Source organism: Drosophila willistoni, assembly GCF_018902025.1.
Source record: "Drosophila willistoni isolate 14030-0811.24 chromosome XL unlocalized genomic scaffold, UCI_dwil_1.1 Seg142, whole genome shotgun sequence".
NCBI lineage: Eukaryota > Metazoa > Arthropoda > Insecta > Diptera > Drosophilidae > Drosophila > Drosophila willistoni.
This window is the reverse complement of record NW_025814053.1, coordinates 3,609,104-3,631,841: the sequence shown is the minus strand read 5'-3', so window position 1 is coordinate 3,631,841 and position 22,738 is coordinate 3,609,104. Positions and strand designations below refer to the sequence as shown.

The following is a 22,738-nucleotide window of genomic DNA, read 5'->3' as shown; positions in this document are numbered from 1 at the left end:
TAAAATTCGAAATTCAATTTAAGAGAGTTTCTGTTTTTGCTTCTTCATTTGAAGTGTTAAAAACGAGCAAGTGTATAGAAACTTCGTCTTGACCAAATTTACTTGGATTCTCTATCAGGTTTTTGGTTTCAAAGTGTTCTTATCCCTTTTTTTGCTACCCTGTATATGTGTATGCAGTCAAAGAGAGAGTTAGCTAAAAGATACAAAGACTTGTGAAATATAAAAGTTAATCTTGAATAATTGCAAATTAAGTTTTGGTTTTGTTTAGGTTGAATATTCCATCACTTGACATCACATGAATATTCTTTATTGATAAGTTTTTGATTTAAATTTGCTAAAAGGATGTCTAATGGTCGACTATTTATTAACCTATTGATTTTTCTTGGTTTTGTTATCTCTAGTTTTGGCCAAACCACAAATAAAGTAACACAATTTTAGATTTGCAGATTTCAGTTATAACCGAATTGCCGCTGTTTTTGTGTGGCAGCTTACAGTTCAGTCTATGTGGTTGTGTGGGTGTGTGTTTTTGTGTGTGGGTGTGGGTGTGGTTGCATTGCTGATGTAAGGTGGGCTTGTTGTTAGATGGTTGCATCAACAGATTTCGACCAAAAATCATATTCATATTTCAATATCACCGTCAATGGGAGGCTACACGTTAATAATTTGTTTTAGTTCTGGCAATTTGCTTACCTCACTACAACTTTGTAATGGGGGGGGGGGATATTGAGATTTGATTTTCCCATTGCAATTGATTGGCCGCTGGGTAAACTATCGGGCACTATTGAAAAACTAAAGTTGCTTTTCAATTATCTAAAATATTGTAGCCAATATGAAGCTCACCTCTAAATAGAGCTTAGGTTATGTAAATCATTTGAAAGTTTCTGAAATAACTGTTGGATGAGTTTAGTTTTAGTAGAGATGTTGAAAGTGAATAAATGATGTGTTGATTATCATAAACTGATTTAATTGTATATTTATGGCATACGGATGTTGCAGGTTTGTGCATTTTATAGTGCTCATGTTTTCCATTTTTAATCTCACGGCATTTGAGTGCCACAAGTTGTTGCAGCTGCAACGGGGAGAGTAAAAAACAAACGTAAAACCAAATATTCTGCACATCTGCGACACAAAAAAAAAACAAAAAAAAAAAGGAAGAAAAACAAGAGGAAAACCCTTAAAACACACACGCACAAAAGTATGCTGTGAAAAACATTTAAGCAGCGTATGTTTGTGTGAGTTAAATGTGGGCGTGTTTTATATGTGTGTTTGTGTGTGTGCTGGGCAAATTTACACAAATCCACAAGGCGTACAAATTTATTATACTGCGTTGATAGTGATAAAATTTATAACCAGAATTGAGTACAATACGCCTAAAAGCAGGCAATGGCAATGCCAACTCACACGTACCAAACAATCCCCAAGTGGGCAACACAGACACGCACCCACACACACACACACACACACACACACACACACACACACACACAGAGAGAGAAAGCACTCACACTGACAGAGAGGCAATCGTGAAAGAAAGGTCCACCTCCCTCCCCCTTTGGTTTGGCTGTTGTTCTACTACCTCTACACTCCCACTCCATAGATTCGTCATATTTATGCTTTTTTATGGGCCATGTACATTTTTATTGTTTTACTTTTCAATGCCAATGTCGTCCGACAACGACAACGAAAAGTAAGAGAGGGTAAGAGACAGAGATAGAGAGAGAGAGGGAAGGATTCGTGACAACACAAAAGAAACTGAAACTATATTGCATACCTGAAGAGTTACATTTACATACAATATTCATACAATTCTCACAATCAGTCCACAACCCTTCCCACACACACACACACACAGACACACAGACAAATACACACACACACCCACGTGCAAATATGCATAGAGACGTGTAGTTCGTTATGCATTATTGCAACTGAACGGAAGTTGCAAAATGTTTATCTTACAGCCTTCGGCCAAGTTAGTTCGATTTAGATTTATGCTAATCTTATATTTTTAGTTAGTTTCAGATCTGTTAGTCTAAATTCCTAACTTTAATCTTCTCTATGAAGTGGGGGGAGGGGAGGCGTATGTTTATTTATATCTTTATTTCTTTTTTGTAGGGGATTTCTTTTTCTCTTTTTGTATATAAACATTTTTTTCTTTTATATGCCATTGAGCCATTCTTATGCCTGATTGATTGATTCACATTTGTTTGCCAATGATAATGATGCTGACTGTAATACAAGGAGGGGATACTGTTCGGGGGGAACGAGCGGTGGTGCTGGTTGAGTAGGCGATGCATTGAATACTTTGTCATTGTTGTCAACTGCTGAAAGGGTTTCTAATAGGATTGTATATGTATGTATGTGTGTATGTACATATGTATGTACGTATATAATATCATCTACTCGATTTTTGCAAAGAATTTCACAAAGGATAAGATTCCATTTTGAATAAAGTTATATTTTTAAGCGCAAATTCAATAATAATGCAATAACCATTCATTTTTTGCACTATTCAACAATAAATATACCTTTTATATGCAATTCATCAAACAAAAAAGAATCTAAGGACTTTATGATAGTGACTAATAACACAGGGCGACATTTTTGAGGTAATGAAAAGCCCAATAGGTCTCTTATAGTATACTTTTGGGTGTCTATTTGTATGCAATCAGAATTATCGTACCCGAATTAGTAAAGAACATCTCTCAAAGTAACGCCACCCAAAATCATGTCGGCTTGTGTAATCCATTAAACCTCACTTCCTTCGCTTTTCCATCGATTCACGCTTTTCAACACTGAAATCTCAAGTAGCTTAGGTAAATTGTTACCATTTTCGTTTGAATTATCGATTAACATTGAGTTAAATCGATTTTGGTTCATCACTAATCTAAATTCAACATTTCCTAACTTAGGCATGCAATTTCCTAATTATTTGTAGTCTTATATTGCAAACTCATTTTGATACTGCCCAATTCCAATATTAACAATTTGATTATCTATCTATTTGGAGCCAAAAATAAAACGTGTAATAATGGCAAATTGCTTGCTGCCCTAACAACGTGCAATTTGATACAATATTGAAAGTATGATCAAAAATATACTCACAAAATAAAGAGCAAAACCCAAAAACGAATTGCTAAAATGAATATAGCGCACAAATTGTCCTTTCCTGTCTAATGATGGATAGATGACTGGCCTTGGCTGTGGTTTTACTTTACACAAATTATTAAAACATAGAAAATCAAAAAAAAAAAAATACATAACTTAAAACCATCTTTATTTTTTGGCAACACGAAATGCAACACTGACTGGTCTTCGCAAATTATTGTTCTATGTAAATTGAAGTTTATCTCAAGTACAGAGCAAGAAAATTGCATGAAATTTAATTTATTTAAAAATTGCGTTTTTTTTATCAAATTTGTCTTACTTTTTGTAAAAATCCAATTCCAATTGTTCTTGTCTTTTGTTAGAAAACTCTTAAACATACTTAAATTGAATATACTAGATATTGTTGTTATTGTTGTTGTTGACAACATTTAAACCCCCATTTATATTAGAAAGGAATGACATTCTGGTTTCTTTCTGTGGGTCGCTTTCTAGCTTGAATCTATTTTCTTATTTTATTTATTAATGTTTTTTTGCTTGTTTGGGTTCTGCTAGGCGTTAAATGTATTTTTATTTGTACAGGCAAAAAGTTGGTCAACAGCAAATGAATAAATGACGAAAGAAAATGCCACCCAAAAAAAAAAAAAAGAAAATTTGCAAAAAAAAAACATCCCATTTATGTCGAAGCATTTACACTCTTCTTACAAATAATAAATGGAACTAATATTTCGTCCTTCTTAATATAAAAAACTAAACTTTAATTTTAGTTTAGTGATCCATCAGCCAATAGTTCATTAACTTAGATTTTTATATTAAACAGGAATATATATGGTATCTGTAAGGTAATGCTTTTTATTAGAGTATCGCAAAGAAGGAAAAAAATGAAGAGATAACAACAAAAGAATGAAAGAAAGAAGGTCTGGACACATTTCTGTGCCAAGTTACCGGATATTTCATATGACAAAGCTGGCAAACAGGATGTGTGTGTCTGGCTCTCTTTGTAGGTATATACATACATACGTGTGTGTGTGTGTGTGTCTTATCTGTGTGTAAATTGTATGAAAATATAAATTAATTGCTTGATATCATTCCGACCTCCTTAAAATGAAGCTAGCTTGGACCAAACTTACCACAAATGTTGCACAAGTGTTTTGCATTCTGTTTAGTGTTGGGAATGTAGGCTAAAGTGCAATTATTTATGCATTTGCTAGGGAAATCTCACCTTCTATCTCCCTCACACAGTTTGTGTGTGTGTGTGTAAGAAGACACTTTAATTGCATCATAAAGCAAAGCCAAATGGCATCCAAAAATCTCTATAAGCATCTCGCTTCTATACTTACTTACTGCTCTACTCTACATTAAATACACACTTAAATTTTAATTGAAATGTATCAACTTGATTGCTATTAAATAAGCATTGCGAGGGTGGCAATGAAGGGAATGGGGGGACACACCATGGTCCTTAGATACAATAACATGAAATTACTTTATTGTCTATGATTTTCATTTATTGCATTTAATATATATGTACATATATACATTCATAAGTATTGTCCAATTTGCCACTAAGTTTATGGTCTGTCCATCTAGTCAACTGAATTCCATTTTTCCACACTAATTTCAAGTATTATTTCATTAAAATTTCATTTGCGTTTGCTGTTGGCTATAAAATTTTCAAAGTATGTACACAAATACATTTTGCCATTGCGCCTTTAAGATAATAAATGATTTTAACAGGTCTACTGCGACTGTGCGCCTCAAATGCCTTTCAAATCAGATCATAGATATGCTTGAGTTGGCTTGTAGGCCTCATAAATACCCTTTAAGACAAATTAGTCTAGTCTTCTGGTCGACTTATTTGAATATAACACCTTATGTTTTCTTTAGATCGGTGTGGTGAAAACCCGTTTTCATTTCGATCCTTTTGTTTCTTTTTCAATTCAAGTTCCTTCTTCTTGTTCTTCCACCTAGCTATGTCATTATCTTAGTCGTATAGTCTCGTCTCTTTCTCAGCTTTTGAAGTTTATCGCAGATTTATGCTATTCAAGATTTTGTAATGACTCATCTTGTTCTTAAAACTAAAATTAATTAAGAAAAAAATGAACCATTCCACATTTATAAAGTTAAATCAGTTAAAGACATATGTCTTACTTCAGTTTAGAATTAAAATCATCTCTCTAAATATATTCGAAAATTTGGCTAGAATAAAACAAATTATATATATAATATAGGTTAAGTTTCCAAGATAATACTAAATCCTTTTCTAGTCTAGAGAGGAGTTTTTTTTTAATAGAACAAGTTAGACTAAGGTACATTTTGTATTAAAATCAATTCTTGTTGTGCCAAAATTTAAGATTTCTGGAGTTTCCAAAAAGGATTATACCCACTCATAGCAGGTTAGAAATATAGCGTACACGCCATGTAAGCCAAGTCAAGTCAAGCCTAACCAAGGAAGACAAACGACAATTACAGCAACAATGATATATACATACATGCACAATGACATACATGTATACCCAGGAACATGCATACTAGCACGCACACACACACACACACACTCACATACACACACACTTAAAATGCATCAATAATGTGCCTAATGTACGGAAGGCATTAAAGAGACATTAAAGGTTCTATTCAAGGGAAATTTATATATCTAGACTTGAGACTCGAAAGTATCTGTGTGTATGCGTGCGTTTAAGTGCGTGTGTGTGTGTTTCTATGTGTTTGTGAGCCCGAGAGATGCCTGATTATTTGTTTATTTGTGTCCCGGCTGTAACTCTCTCCCTCCCTCTTTATCTGACATTAAATAACAACCTTTTTTTTGCGCTTGAAGAACTTTGACTGTATTTTTTTTTTCTTTGTTTAAGAGAGAAAGCTCTCTACGCCATAAATTATGCTACACTTTATTATTTTGTAAAGTTTTTTTGTTCCAACAAGGGAATAGTATTATATAGAAATTTTGTACATAAAATTAGATACACATGGCAGATTAAAGAGTAAAAAGTTGAAATTACAACTTAACTTTTGCTTTGTTTAATTAAATAAGATTAATTTAAAGTGCAATGCATACTCACAATATAATATCAAATTGCTAAATTCATCAAAGCAAATAACCTTTAAACTTGTGCCGAATTTCGGTAAATGAAATATATAAATGTCAGTGAAATGGCTGAAGGCTATGGATTATTAGACAGGTGTGTGTTTGCCAACATGTGCATAGAAAGTCAATTGAATAAAAAGAAACTGTTGAAATATATTTGTATATATACTTGTACAACAGCTGTCAAATATCTCTCATCTTCCGCCTGCCCCTCTTAACCAGCTGTGCTCTCTCTCTCTCTCTCTCTACAAAGTCTGTCTTTAGAAATTGTACGAGTATTAAGCCATAAACAAAAAACAGCTTACCTTTAGCCTTCAAGCAAAAGACGAAAGTCTTACACTTGAGAAAAAAAAATCAACTAAAGAAAATAACGTTTTAAATTTCAACCAAATGTGGTCTAGAGGGCCATAAGATATAATAATAATAACAAGTTATAATGCTAAATGTTTAAATTCAAAAATATATAGGTATATTTTATGTGGGGTCTAAAAGTGTATTGTAAAGCCAATTTTAGTTTGTATTAAACTAAGCATTTCTTCAAGTGTAAACTTGTATGTATGTATGTGAAAATGACTTGTATTTATTGTTAGTATTTTCCTCTAGTTTTCCTCTCATACTCTCTCTGTTTCTCTCTCTTTAACTTTCACTTTCAATTCAGTTGCCACATCCTGGTCTAAATATATTTCGCTAAAGGAAATTGATTTGCGGCCAATTGGTAGAGGTAGAAGATGGTGGCAGGGGGGAGGGGGGCACGGTGGTAAGGAAAACAACTTGTTCGGTTTTCGTGTGGCGACATTTTCCAATTTGGCTTTGCCTTGCATGCACTTTTCGCCTTCGGAAGGAGGCATGTCTATTTTTTTTTTTGTTTTCCTGGCATTTTGCCTGCATCAATTTCGGTCGTCATCTTCAAACTTGGTTGGTTGGTTGGTTGGTTGGTTGGTTGGTTGGGTTTTTTTGGTACAGTTCAACGCGCCGTTGACTTGCTATTATGTCCTGGCACATTCAGTCACCCGGCTAGCCATTCATCCACTTTCCCTTCCACCACTCGCCTTGTCTACCTTTTGCCTTTTTGATTTTTGCCTTTTGTTATAATAAAACATAAATTGTTGGGGCTAATTGCAAGTGGGATCCCTTTGGCAGTAGCAAAAATCTCAGACCTAAAAATGGAAACAATGCCAATGTTTTGTACTTTCTCTCCCTCTCTCTCTCTCTCTCTCTCTCTCTCTCTCTCTCTCTCTCTCTCTCTCTCTCTCTCTATCGTTCTCCTTTCTCCCTTTCACTTTATATACTTCTCGGGTTGTATTTTTTTTTCTTCTAAGGTTTTTGTCCGCGTAATTGGTAAGAAAAATCTTTGTGAAATGGGACAATTGCTGGACAGCTGCCAAGGATGGACATGGACAAGAGATATCCACATTCACTTACTAAGCTAAGGTAGCTTGGACAAATAACAAAATGGCTAAAGAACACAAATGTCAGTCACCTTAACTAACTATGGCATAACTGAAATGATGATGTATCTTAGAAGACAAACTCAATTTGCTTATGCTTCTTTGAGATACTTAGTTATCTTATGTAAATTAAAATAGCAGTTTCCAAAAAGAAAATCAGGCAAAAAACTATAGCTTCGCTTTAATTAAGAATATTCAAGAATTTTTGTGATTATTCCACATATTAAGTAATCGCTCTTTAAAAGTGATAGCAAATAATATAACTTTGGTTAAATTCATAAACCAAATTATTAATTTATACTTGTTTTACTTGCAGTTGTGGTTGTCAATCAACAAATGCGTTCGACTACAAATCTGTTGATTATTAACCTGGCCGTATCGGATATCTTATTTGTCATCTTCTGTGTGCCATTTACAGCTGCTGACTATGTGCTGCCAGAATGGCCATTTGGTAATTTGTGGTGCAAATTTGTGCAATACATGATTGTGGTCACATGCCATTGCAGGTAAGTCTCTATCTCTCTCCATCTCTCTTTCTCTGGTTCAATCCTATGCTGAAGTATCTCAATTTATCTGTACAGCGTTTATACTCTAGTATTGATGTCCTTTGATCGTTTTTTGGCTGTCGTTCATCCAGTAACTAGCATGTCTCTACGTACCGAACGCAATGCCACACTGTGAGTAAAAGAAAATGACATTTTTTGCTTGCATTTCTACTACATACTTGTTCACTTCTTCATGGTATTAGGGCCATCATGTGCGCTTGGATAACGATTGTAACGAGTGCCATTCCCGTTGCTTTATGCCATTCGGTTCGCATCTATCAATATCATGGACGCGCTGGCACCGCCTGCGTTTTCTCAACAGAGGAAGAGGTCTGGAGTCTAGTTGGATTTCAGGTAAGTTACTTGGTTTAGATATCTAATCCATATATATATATTTCTCAGCCTGCCATTTACATTTGCATACACTATAACAGTGGGGCGAAAGCTGATAAAACTAAAGCTAGGTTATAGCATATGCCTTCAAGTGGGAAAAGACCAGTCTGAAACATATGAAAGCTGGTGTAAGGCAACCTCAGATCTTGATTTGCTGGGGCAGCTACTGCTGTCACTCTCTTCTTAAATTAGTCGATCATTTCTAGAAGAATATTAGTTCGGATTGTCATTAATAAATTGGAGAAGGTGATCCCATACCCTCTAATACTTGAACGATATCACGAATCGTATTAACCCATTTAATAGAAACATTTAATTGGAATTTTCTACCTATATAAATATGTTTTGAATCAGCCCCATTTTTGTTTAGGGCAATCATGATCAATTACACAAGCCGAGATTTTTGAAGTCACGAAGAAATATTTCCAATTTAGCCGTAATACGGCTTAGTTTTTGTCGTGTTTCTGAAAGAAATATGTTTGAATCTTTTAAACTAACTGCATTCGAAATGAAATATTAATTAATATAAACAAAATATTATACTAAAACATTAATATTTTAACCTTTTAACATATAAGGTAAATAATTGAAAAGTAAATCGCAAAATATCAAATAGATATTTCTTTGCGATCCCACATAATATCTCAAACTTTGGCAAGTGTTTGGATATGTATAAAATTTACACCCAAAAGTATGCTATAGAGAGTCGGAGAATATTTCTTTTTAATTTTAAAGAATTTTTTGAATCTGTTACATGTAACAAATTGTTTATTAGCTAGTAATTAGTTATTTAGTAGTTCTAAAATCGGTTTTAAATGTAAAATATATATGATATATGTACATAATATAAAATCTAGACGTGATGGCCAAAAACCGTGTTCATATTCAGCATCAGCCTACCCAAATTAGTAAGGAGCAACTTTCAAATTAAAGTCACTAAAAATTATGTCGGCCTGTGTTATATATAAAATTGTGAAACAAATCACAGATATATATGGCTATTGATGTTAATCAAACATAAGCAAAAACATTTACATAAAAAGCATCAACTTTAAGGAGAATATTAGAAACGAAATGAAAACTTACACTAGTTTTTTTTCGAACTTCAAAAGTTTTTCTTTCTTTAATAGATAGTTTTATGAAACTATCAATTGAATTGAGCAAACTAACATGTGTTTTTTCTTTACAGTTTTTCAATAATAAATAAAAGAATATTTAGAAATTAGACCAACATGGTATTTACCTATATAAAATTAGTATGAGAGAAAAATATTAAAAATATCTACACAAGCAAAATCGAACTTTTAGTTGAAGATAGGACAATGACTGAGACTGAATTTTAAGCATATTTTTAAAATTTTATAGCCAATTACTTATATTGTGGGAATTCCGTTCTGTGTTCTGTTAATTCTTCAGACAGAAAGAGAACCATCTATAGGTTTTTTGCCTAAACTGCATGGATATATCAATCTAAGTAGTTGCAAAATCATTCCATCAGCTCGATAGCTAAATCATTTCAACAGTTCAGCTCTTTGATTGACAGCTGAAACCAACCACAGTGCAGACAAAACTGACTGCATTGTGTTGGCCTTTCTAGGCAAGGATATGGGTTATGGGATATGGCGAAAGGAAAACAATGGTTCTGCGAACGTGTATGCAGATAGACATGTAAGAGCGCTCTAGCGACTGGCAGATGGCATAGTTACAGAGAGACTCAAGCCAGACAATGGTATGTAGTTTTTCCTGCAAAACTGAAATGTTGATATGACTCAGAATCCAATTGCAAATCTTGTATGTCAGTTTGAAAATTTGCTACCCTTCGCTGCATTTAAAGTCAATTTCAAGCATTATTTATAGATTTATCAAAAGATTTGAATGTGAATTAATGTGCGAATTTATATTATTGAAATTAATGAAGTTGAGTTTAAAGCTAAGAGCACTATTGCCATATCTGACGCCAGTGATTTGTTACCTTTTCACACACACAAAAGCCAACAGAAGGACATTTGGCATGGTAGATGAATGAAAAGAGAATGGAGGGGGTTGAGAATTGGTATGAGTCTGTATGTAGGTTTAGTCATTGGCTACACAGAGTAATTTCATGCCGGAAGGATGTTAAACAGCCACAAGTTGTTGGTGTTGGATTGTCCTAGAGCACTGGCAATGTGTATCTGTATTGTAGATTGTTGTTGTTATTGTTATTGCTGTGTCATTTGAAGCTAGCCATTCGCACTCACTGACCAACTGTCTGTCTAATGGCAATTCACTGGCCAAAATTGCATAGTCCAACTGAGACGAACTGTAATTTGCAGAGATGCAAACGTGAGATTTATTTCAAACGATATTTTCAACTAAAAGCTATAATATATTAGCATTTCTATTAGTTTTAGGATTAAAAACAGAATTTATATCTAATAGTATTTGAATTATAGGCCAACAGTGTATAATGAATTATGATGAGCTTAATTCAGATTGATATTCTAGACTAGAAGCTCGAAAATATGAAGTTGTGACTATTTTTGAGTTACTGACAACATTTTTATGTCAGTCGGAAAACTCATAAAGACTCTTTTAAAGTAAAGATTAAGAAGAACTTTAAACCAGGAAACCAATGGGAAAAATGTAGTTCATTATTTTGGTAAGGTAAATAGATAATTAAGAGGGAGAAAGTCCGGAATTTTAAAGAGAATATCGAATACATGATTATCGAAAATGGACCAGTTAAAGCTAAAGTAAAATCTAAAAGATGTTTATAGCGATATTTTAGTTTACTTTTTTGCATCTGGCTCAGAACTTTGATGGGAATAATCGACCATTAGGTGTGAAAATCGGTCATTTTGGAGGTAAAATCGGTCTTAAATATAAAAAATTGACTAGTTTAAGCTAAGGTATGATTTTGAGGATGTGTATAACTATATATCAACTTACTGCTATGCATTCTAATATGAAAGTTCAAAATCTAGCTCATAATTTTAGTAAGAACATCGAACATTTTGAACCTGAAATCATTGTTGGATATCGAAAATTGTCTAGTTAAAGGTTAATGGTATTCCCAATCATTTCTTCTCGTGCATCTGCAGATGAAAGTTTTATATTCAACATTTCGATGTTATTGGATTGATTCTTATCTTATTCAACCATCACCAATGCAATTCAACTAAAAGTCTACTCAACTCAAACTTTAACCCAACTGGTCGACCCCTTTTCAAATTCATATCAAAAGCCATCCAAAAACTCCACTCAACTGGTGGCATGCATATAAATCGCATTTGCAACTGTCAAAATGGCATTGGCCGCGACAAAAGCTCATAGAAGTTTTGCTTGCTTTTCGATTTAGTCATTGTCATGGCCAAAATTTTATTCTATATACCTATATATCTATCTATATACATGGCTGTATATGTATGTATGTATGTATAGAATTCATTGTTTATTGCTGTTGTTGTTGCCGTTGTTGTTGCCATTGTTGTTGCTGTTGCTGTCGTCGGCAAACAGTTGAAATAGTTTTTGCGCTTCATTTTATGGCCGCAATAAAAATGGATCAAACTTGTGACGCATCACGCATCAAGAAATAAATAAATAAAAATCAACAAAAACCGAAAAACCGAAGCTCTATGTACCTAATACTAAAGGCCACACCCATCCACCACCCTTTTTAACTGATATTATTGTTGTCATCGTAAATAAATAATAAAAATAAAACAAAGAAGCGTAACGAAACACAAAAAGAAACAAAACAAAAGCAACAAAAGAAATCTCCCTCAAAAGTTGGCCTAAAGTTTTAGGCCAAATAAGATGGTGAACAATGGGCAAGACCAGTAAAGGAAGCTTTTAATAACGCCTATTTAAAGGACGGACTTTTCAGTTGCCCTTTAGCCGCTCTAAACATCTTCAGACTCATAAGTTGACTGACATAAAATTATATCTATTAAGAAATGGATATTCAAACTATAGTTCAACTTTAAGGTGGCTTTGGGCGCTTGAAGTTGATTAATTTCACTGAGTGACAAAACGCGGTACACAAATTGATGGACAGACGCAACTCAGTTGCGTTTAATGGACAAATCCCAGGCGCAATTTTCGGGTCACGGCAGGAGCAGCAGAAGCAGCAAATATTAACGAGCTAAGACCCCAGGCATTCCATTTATCATATGACAAACACTTCAGTTTATGACTTTTTATTAGAAGTTTAAAAAAAAAAAAGAAACACAGGAAGTTATGCCCGCCTACTTTTTTTTTTGTGTGTTTCTCCTCCTTCTTTCTCTGGGCTTTTGGTGTCAATTGTGTAGTAAAATTTCATGGCTACAAATCGGCATGTTATATGTTATATGTACGTGTGGTATGTATGCTGTATGCCATGTTACATTATTTGCCATGTAAGCCATGTATCTAGTCCATCAGAGTTATGTATTTCTATGTCTTAAGTGGCCTGTTGTGAGCTTGAGTTTTATGTTCGGTTTTCGCATTTTATTTTTTATGCTGCTTCAAAGTTTATACAAAACATTGTGGATAGTGGCATTGGATCATAAATTCGTCTACACACACACACACACACAAGGAAGGGGAAGCAATTGCCAAAAAAGGCCAACAACAAATAAATATGCAATACAAAAAAAATAACAAATAAAAAAATATAGAAAACAAAGAAGTCTAAACAAAAAAGTTAAAAATGTTTGCTAATCATTAGCCATGAAAATGGGATTTTATTTTCTCTTCATTTCCTTTTTCTTTTCTATTTTGCTTCTTTTTTTTTGAACTTTTGGTAAAAGTTTCGTCGCTTTGATCATTTTGGTTGAGCTAAATTGTTGGCATTTTTCTTCTTATTTTTTTTTTTTTTTTTGTTTTTGGAGATATTTATGTACATTAATTTATACAGCAATTGGTTTTATTCGAATGTCGAAATAGTTCTTTTTGGAATATTAAAAAAGTTTTTCCCAACGGAAGCAGAATAAGCAAAATGGATTTTAAATGCAAGAACCAGAAAGGTTTATGCTAACCTTATGAATTAAAAAAGGAATTTACATTTCAAAAAGAAAATTGATTGATTTTTACGATTCTTGCTAAAAATAAATATTTATTAGAATATACTTATTAGTCTTTAAATCGCTCACCTAATATGACATTCAAACTTTGACGTCAAGTCGCCCCTTGTTAATTTATTGTTATCTAATTAAAACAAAATTTAATATTTTGGAGTCAAATGAAAAACATTTGGGGTGTAAGCGTCTTCAAATTTTCTAAGATTTACGAAAAGAATCTTTTATTTTCAAAGTTTGTTGGCAGTAAAGACTTTCGAGATATTCAATGATTTCTTTAAGTGGAAAAGATGATTTATCTCAGATTTCTGCAGGATTTTTGAAAATCTTATAGTGTCTAGAATGTGCTCAAATATAACACTAGAGTTTTTCCTTTTAAACATATGGTTTATTGGTGACAATATTTTAGAATTCGTCGTAGAATCCGCTCCAATATGTAGGGCAGAGGGACCAGTTGTGAGCCGGGTTTTGAAAAACTTTAAAATTTTTTCATCAGTTCCGGGAAATGAAAAATTAAGAAGTTTAACATTTAAATATTAACATAACGCAACTTTTTTCCAATGAAAGTATGCTTATTTGAGTTACTCAAAAAATTTTAGAACAGATTTAATCTCTTAATCTTTTAGGGCGAAAAAAAAAGTGGCCCTTAAAAAATTCACTGAAAATAAGAAAATATGAAAGGAATGTCACACGAATTGTTGCGATTTACTGGTTTATTTATTATGAAGGCCTTCAAGGCCTCTCTATGTAGATAGTCTTTCTTTTGAGCATAACATTCTAGCTTTCACAGAGACGTGGCTAAAACCTGATATTGCTGATGCATCGGTTTTTTCCACAAACTTTTCTATTTTCAGACGTGACCGGATTTCTCGCATAGGTGGTGGCGTTCTGATAGCTGTGGATGCTGCTTTATCATCTGAAATGATTCAATTTTCTAGTACCCAGGAGATTGAGTTTGTCGGTGTTAAAGTAAATTTTAAATCTTTCAATGCTTTCATTACTTGTTCCTATATTCCACCATTGTCAGACATGGTGGTATATTTAAATCATTTAGAGGCAATTCAGTTTGTCTCCTCTTTAGTTTCGAGCCAAGACATGCTCATAGTTGTAGGTGATTTTAATTTACCCGCTTTAGCATGGTCACTAACAGATCAATCTACCACGTTGCTGCCCTCTTTGTCACATGACTTTATTGATGGCCTTCTAGGCTTATCTTTATCCCAAGTCAATCCTGTCTTAAATTCTAATGGAAAATCGTTAGATCTTATTTTTGTATTGGATTCTTCTTATTGTGAGGTTTCTAGGATCGAACCATTTGTTTTTCCAGAAGACAAATTTCATCCTACATTAAATTTAAAAATTGATTTGCCCTTGCTTTCACCATTACTTGGTTCAAATGAGTTACCACTAACTAGGTGCTTTCGTAAGACTGACTTTGCCAGCCTTAATGAAAACATTGCTACTACCGATTGGTCTTATCTGTACAATTGTAGTGATATGAACTCGGCTGTTCGTTTTTTCTATGATACTCTGAATTCACTCTTTGATATTTGTGTGCCTCTTGGTAGGCTGGAGCGGCTTAACAAACCTCCCTGGTTCTCTCGCGAGCTATCCAATTTGAAAAATGTGAAGACACGATATTATAAGAAATTCCAAAAAACACGTCGTTCATCAGATTATGCTCTGTATACAGTCGCTCGTTCAAAATTCATGATGCTTAATACACAATGCTATAAGAATTATCTTCAGCGGTGTAAGCTTCAGTTTTCTTCTGATCCTAAACAATTTTATAATTTTGTTAATTCTAAACGTAAGACCTCTGTGCACCCATCTTTTTTGTCTTTTCAAAATAAAAAAGCGAGCACTGATCAGGCAATTGCCGATATGTTTGCGAGTTTTTCAAAACAACTTATTCCTCAACGGAATATCGAGCAAGTCCGTATCCTTATCATTTAAAAAAGGCTAATTGCATTTTCAATCCAGTGATTGATGAAAGTTCTATTCTTACCGAACTTAAATTAGTTAAACCTGTTTATTCTCCGGGGCCAGACGGTATTCCTGGATGTATACTCAGGTTCTGTGCAAACGCATTATGTAAACCCATTTTAAAATTGTTTCTATTGTCTGTAGAATCTTCCTCTTTTCCATATATTTGGAAGGAGTCATATATTATTCCTCTGCATAAAAATGGCAAAAAGTCCGAAGCCTCTAACTATAGGGGTATCTCAAAATTGTCCGCTATTCCGAAAGCTTTTGAGAAAATTATAACTTCTCAATTGCAACATTTTTGCAGCTCTATTATTTCGCCATCCCAACATGGGTTTGTGAAACGTAGATCTACAACCACTAACCTTTTAGAATTTACATCAATAATTATCAAGGGGTTCAAAAATGGTAAACAAACTGATGTCATATACACTGACTTCAGCAAAGCCTTTGATTCCGTTAATCATACCCTATTACTTTCTAAGCTGAGCGACATTGGGTTTCCACCCCTTTTCCTTTCTTGGGTTCGAGAATATTTAACAAATAGAAAACAGAAGGTACTTTTTAAGTCTTCTTTTTCCGTTTCCATTCCTGTGACTTCTGGTGTACCTCAAGGTAGTCATCTTGGCCCTCTGCTCTTCACACTATTTATTAACTATCTTCCATCAGTCATTGTTCATTCGCGTGTGCTTATGTATGCTGACGATGTCAAGCTTTGTCTTACTTATAAAGATACAGATTCATTTAGTCGGCTACAAGCTGATCTTAAAAACTTTCAATCCTGGTGCCAGTTTAATCTACTAAATCTTAACACTACCAAATGTAAGGTAATGACTTTTTTTCGTAACTCTCCTCAACTGGTCACTTATATTCTAAACAACAGCCATTTAGAACGTCTAAATAATATGAATGATTTGGGCGTACTTATGGACCATAAGTTAAATTTTAACACCCATATTTCCACCACGGTCGCAAAGGCCATGAGTGTCCTGGGTTTCATTAAAAGATGGTCAAAAGAATTTGATGACCCCTATACAACTAAAGTTCTTTTTACTTCGCTTGTCCGTCCTATTTTAGAGTATGGATCTTGCATTTGGTCACCTCAATACGAGTCGCACCAGATTAGACTAGAATCCGTTCAAAAGCAGTTCTTGCTATTTGCTCTTCGTGGCTTAAGCTGGGATCGCAATGTCAATTTGCCTTCGTATTCTAGTAGACTTCTCTTGATTAACCTTCCGTCCCTAACTAACCGTAGAATTATGCTTGGTGTCATTTTTATGCACAAGCTCCTAATTGGTGATATCGACTCGCCTGAGTTATTAGCTCAGGTGAATCTGTCGGTACCATGTAGACGGAGTAGACATCCTTTAATACCTTTATCCCTTAGTCGTTGTTCTTCTAACTATGCTATGTATGAACCTTTTAGGGTCCTCTGCTCTGATTACAATCTTCTATCCCCTGTAATCGGCTCAGAGTTTTCTATTAATATGCTTAAAACATCTATCATATCCCATTTAGTTTATAGATAGCTATAGTATTATGTGCTTGTCTGTCTTTTCTATTGTGTATTTTGTCCACGCGATTCGTGCCGTGCGTTATACGGCTGCACCCCTCGGTCGGTCGGGTGGGAGGTGGGCAGTTATCTGCTTGGGCTCGCGCGTAACAGGCTTTGTCCTGGTGTCGTAGGGGCCACTTGAACGTACTGCGCATAGTATCGTCAACGTCCGCTAATGGCAAAAACAATGAAAAACACAAAAGAAAATGGGCCATAAATGACAACGATATTTATTCCTCGTCGTCCATGTCACTATCGCAGTTTTTCAACACGATGTTTGCTACACGTATATACAATGCGATTATTAACGTTGGTTTCTGTCCAAAAACTGCAGAACGTCTAACGAACATGATTTACAGGGCTCAAACTGTCATTCAATACCGCATTTCAAAAATATTTGAAAATGTCACAATTGGGCCCTCTCCCCTACATAATAGGGCGGGCAAATTGTGTGAAGCAAAAAAAAACGTCAACGAATGTTTACCAGATTCGGATTCTACGACGAGTTCTTGTAAGATATTTTCCCCTAGAAAGCATATGTCTTAAATAAATTAATAACCCGCAATGTGAAGCTTAGAGTTTTTGTATCAAAACATGTATCTACAAAAAAAGTAGCGTACTTTTGAAAATCGAATCTGTTTAAGACCAGGCTAAAGAAATCTTTTTATTATTGTTTTAAGTGCTTTTACGCAGCAGACGAATTCAAGATATTTTTAAAATGAATTAACTCCATAAGTTCTAGATTTCTTTCATAGAATCGAGCATAGATCCCTCTATAAATCTTGCAAGGTCATCGATTGTCTGACTTTCACCAGGAACTAAATGAGCAGATATCAGTATATCATAGAGTTCACATTATAGAATGCAATTTCACGATAGTCAAAACCATTTCAAAAATTTATTAAGTCTGCTAACATGCCCGACACCACCATCGATATTGGTTGAACATAATTTTGAAATGGTTTTGACTATACTGAAATTTCAATTTGACCGAGTTAGTATTGAAAGAGTTCGTGTTAAGCGAGTGCCAGTTGTATATCTTTAATTTCTTTGAAGAACCATATAACTCCATACGATTGGTTCAAAAAAAATTTTAAAAAAGTTACTAAAAATTCAAAAAATTCATTTATCCTTTTGCATTTTCGAAGTGTCAAAATTTGTAATTTCCAATTTTTTCATAAGAACATTTTTAACTAACCGTATTGGGGTCATTTTTATTGGAACAAACAGAGATGAGCAAGAAATTCTTAAATCACACTTCAAAAATAATAATGCCACAAACATAAATTTAAATTACTGCTAAAACTACTTGGGAATTATAATGAAGCAAAAAAGCAGAAAAGTACAGCTAGTTAAAAAGTTAAGCTTATACCCAATAGATAAATACATGGGCAGATTAGTTGTAGACTTTGTTTTACTAGCTACTTAACGTTAGTTGCACCAACTAATTCCATTGCATTACGTAACAATTACAAGTCTTCATTTATGTAATCTCATTCTTTTCATCTTAATCATTACAAACGATTTCTCCTTGTGTTTTAATTAAAAAATCAAATATGAATGAATGAAAATGAAACCAATAAACAATAATTCGAAATATTGCAAAATAAAAGAAAAATGCTTGCACATTTTTCTTGCCACATCCACGCCCACGTGAAGAAGGCGACAAAAGGTGTGTGTGGGTGTGTGTGTGTGTTAGCCAGCCAAGTGGACGGAGGCAACAAAAAAAGAAAAGTGTCAGGGCGGATTATGTCAAAATAGGTTCGCTATCGATAACAAACGACATGTTCATTGGCCATGGGTGCCACAAAACCAAAGTGATTTCAATTTAGTTGCCACACCGATGTCAGGCATATTATTCATTTTTATTCATCTTTTCTTTTATTTATTTGGTTTGTGTTGTTGTTGTTGTTGTTGTTGTTGTTGTTGTTGTTGTCTTTGGTTTTGCATCATTGAAGAATATATGAGCAATGAACGAATGGGTGGAATGGTTGAATAAATGAATAAATACGCCCTTAGGTATGAGGGTTATTAACAATTGTGTGTGCCATGCGCGATTTCCGTTACGTTTCGTTTCTCATTCTTGTTTCGTCTTTTTTCCATTTCATTACACACACACACACCAGCACACACACACACACACACCTGCATTTATTTTCCAGCAGTTTACAGTTTAATTTTTCTTTTTGCAGTTGAATTTTTATTTGGCTTTTTTTTTGCATATCGTGTTTCTCTGGGTTTTGGCCCCTTTTAATCATTTACACTTGGCTGACGGCGGCCACTTGAAAACGATTCGCAAATGAGTTTCATGCCTGAGGTAAGGCTGATTGCTTATCGAGTGCAGGTAACTGCTACCTGGCAGTAATTCAGGCCAAAAGTTAAAACTTGCCAAAAGGCGAGAAGCAGCAGCAAAAATAAAAAATAACAAACGTTAACAGAAAGCGCAAAACTGTTTTTTGTTTTGTTTTTTATTTTTTACTTTTGCTTTTGCCAAAAAGTTTTTTTTTCACTCATTGGCCAATTGGCTAAGAAGTTTTTTTCGTTTCAAAATAAAAAGCAACCTAAAATGATCCCGAATATTTTGGCATTAACTTTTATTTCCCTATATAAACAATATTTATTAATGCTTACTCTATTTGGCTTACAGCTGTAAACCACATGGCAGCTGGTTCCATGGACCTGAATTTTTGTCTCTCATCTCTTGTCTTTTTGTCTCGCATTTCTCTACATTTTTCCCTAGCCGGGCTAGAAGGCATTACGGGTCAGTGGATTCTGAAAATTTGCATGCAAAAAGTAAAGAAATGAGAAAAAAAACGGCAAAAAATCAGTCTAAAAAAACATGTAATTCAACTATATCGAATTAGAGATGCCCTTTTTATAGACATGGGCGTAGCAAAAGTGGGGATCAATTAGAGTTCTTATAATATTCGAATCTATTCTGACTTTGTTTTAATTGGTATCCGATGTCTTGATTATTATTATATACATAATTGTTGTAAAAACTAATATACCTTTCGAATGTTAACAAAATTCGCTGACATGGCACCAGCTGGTCGCCAACTCTGACAAAAAGTGAGAAAAAAAAACAGAATTGAAAAGAGGAAAAAAATAAGCAGCAAGTGCCAAGTGACAAAGGCATTGAGGATTTGGGTTTCTATGTTGGGTGGTTTTTTTCATTTTTTGTTTCTACAAAATTAACATTTAGTTTTTCACTTTATGTCATTTGATTTCAATTCAAAGTTTCAGTGATTTCTTTTTGGTTAGATTTCTGCTGATGAAATATTTTTGGTTTTCCTTTTCTTTGCCATAATGACGACCAATTTTAAACTACTTAACTAATGTCCATACTTTTTTTTTGTTTTATTTTGCAGGTCTCATTCTTCTTGTCATCATATGTGGCCCCATTGACATTGATTTGCTTTCTGTATATGGGAATGTTGGCTCGTCTATGGAAAAGTGCGCCCGGTTGCAAACCCTCCGCCGAGTCACGGTGAGTCTCCCTAATATCCCATGCCAAAACCGCAAACAACAGAGAGACTTAGTAGTAGAAAGAGAGAGATGCAGAGAAATAGTCCAGGGAGAGGGTGAGAAACAGAATTGGGATTGGGTTTGGGATTTCCACGCACCTGTGGCCAAGTGACCCATGTGGCATGATGAATGCCTTTTTATTAGGCCGAAAAGGAAAACTCATGAGTATTGCTCATAAATTTTTAAGTGCTTTCCTCTCCCTCCCTCTCGTTCTCTTGCTCCTTCTGGCTCTCTCATACTCTTTGTCAAAGGAAAAGTGCTTTAACACATACACATATCAAGTACATAAATATATATATGAGCTATTTACCTCTAGAGAATATCGACTAGAGACTTCAACTAACTCAAAAGGCTAAGTATATAGATTAAATGAACATGCTATCAATATCATATTTCAAAAAATATATAAATTTATTATTTGTTTGCATTAATATGACATCTGTCTAGATAAATTGTACAAATTTTTCTTCAACTAGCAAACGACTAAATAATCGTTTAATGATAGAAATATCAGTTACTATTAGGAGGCAGTAATTACTATAAGCAGCCAGTTCCATACTTACGAAAGCAAGATTCAATTCTGGAATTCAGTAAATCTTAAAAACAAATACATATAATAATTATAAGGTAATTGGGTTAATTGGCTTCTGTTAAAATACTATTTCATTTTGAATTTTAGGTAAGCAATTTAAGCTAGATTTATTCTTTTTAGAAATATCTCTATGATGATCCCGGAAATCATATATTTTCAACGCCTTTCGATAAGGGATATTTTTAAGCAAATTAATCAATTTTTCATTACAAATTTAAATTGGAACTAAAGTACTGATATTTTATATTAAATTGAAAAGCTTTTTTAAAAAGGTTCGATATGGCTCTGTTTAATTTAAAACCAGTTCCAATAGTTAATTCGAAGTCATACGGTTAGGTAAATGTTGAGGCAGTTAAAATTAAATTAGGCATGAAAAATCTTATTTTTATAATTGGAATAATATTGTAATTATCATTGCACGTCATAAGGTGAATAGGGATTACAGGGAGAAGGAAAATAACTCAATCTTCATTCGTTGAATTCAAAATATGAAATGATTTCATTTACAAAAGTACAGAGTTTATATAGAATTATCTTAGGCTCTAGGAGGTAACAATTGTTCTTAGAAGATCTTGTTCTAGTACGACTCACACTCACGTATTCGGAGGTTGAAAAATTATTATTATTTTGGACACGGCGTCGGCCATTTGATATCCTGCCGTTGTGATCTTGTGGGTTAGTTTAGAATTACAAGTGTTTTTTTCACAACGTGTGTGGCTGATTGTAATTCCAGTCATATGCTAGGTTAGTTGTTTGTGACAAAGGTACAGTTGTATTATATTTTCTTTAGTGCATCTGATATGGTGAAGCCGCTTGTAAGGCTTTTTCTTCAAAGATTATAGTTAGACCTGGCTCTAAAGCATTTTCATATGCAGTCAGTTGAAAAACAAATGTGAAAAGTAATCTACCTACATACACACAAATATAATCATATATACATACATGTACATTTATGGAAAATGCTATAAATAATGTTAAATTAGAATATTTATGCATACAAAATTTTGAGCACTGAATGCGTTCAATGCGTCGTATACGTGATGATGTATTGCGCATACGCCGCGTTGTTTTAGCTCATTCGTTTGTTGCACAAAGTGCATAAATCACAAATGCAGCTAACTCAATTGCAGTGGTCCTATTTAAAGTTAGATATGCTAAATTTACAAAATCTCTCTCTCTCTCTCTCTCTCTCTCTCTCTTTCTGTCTTTTTGTCTCTCTATCTCTGTCTTTTGTAATTAAACATGTATAGCAAAGGCAAGCGACGTGTCACTCGAATGGTTGTTGTTGTTGTATTGGCCTTTGCCATCTGTTGGCTGCCCATTCATGTAAGTAAATTAATTACAAATAGAATTTGTATGCATGTATATAAAAAACAAAGTGTTAAATCAATTTGACAGCAGGCAACAGCTGTTGCCACTCAAACACTCAGAACAGAACTTCAATTGC

The 22,738-nt window shown here is 34.0% G+C and overlaps 1 protein-coding gene across 1 annotated transcript in view; it reads left to right on the top strand.

Moving 5' to 3' along the window:
* LOC6653108 (allatostatin-A receptor) overlaps nt 1-22,738 on the top strand; it is a 29,827-nt gene that overhangs the window by 4,816 nt on the left and 2,273 nt on the right. The window contains exons 2-6 of the mRNA XM_002075453.4: nt 7,973-8,162; nt 8,238-8,333; nt 8,405-8,555; nt 20,543-20,661; nt 22,542-22,617. Of these exons, the coding sequence (XP_002075489.3) occupies nt 7,973-8,162; nt 8,238-8,333; nt 8,405-8,555; nt 20,543-20,661; nt 22,542-22,617 (632 nt within the window). The remainder of the gene's footprint in view (nt 1-7,972; nt 8,163-8,237; nt 8,334-8,404; nt 8,556-20,542; nt 20,662-22,541; nt 22,618-22,738) is intronic.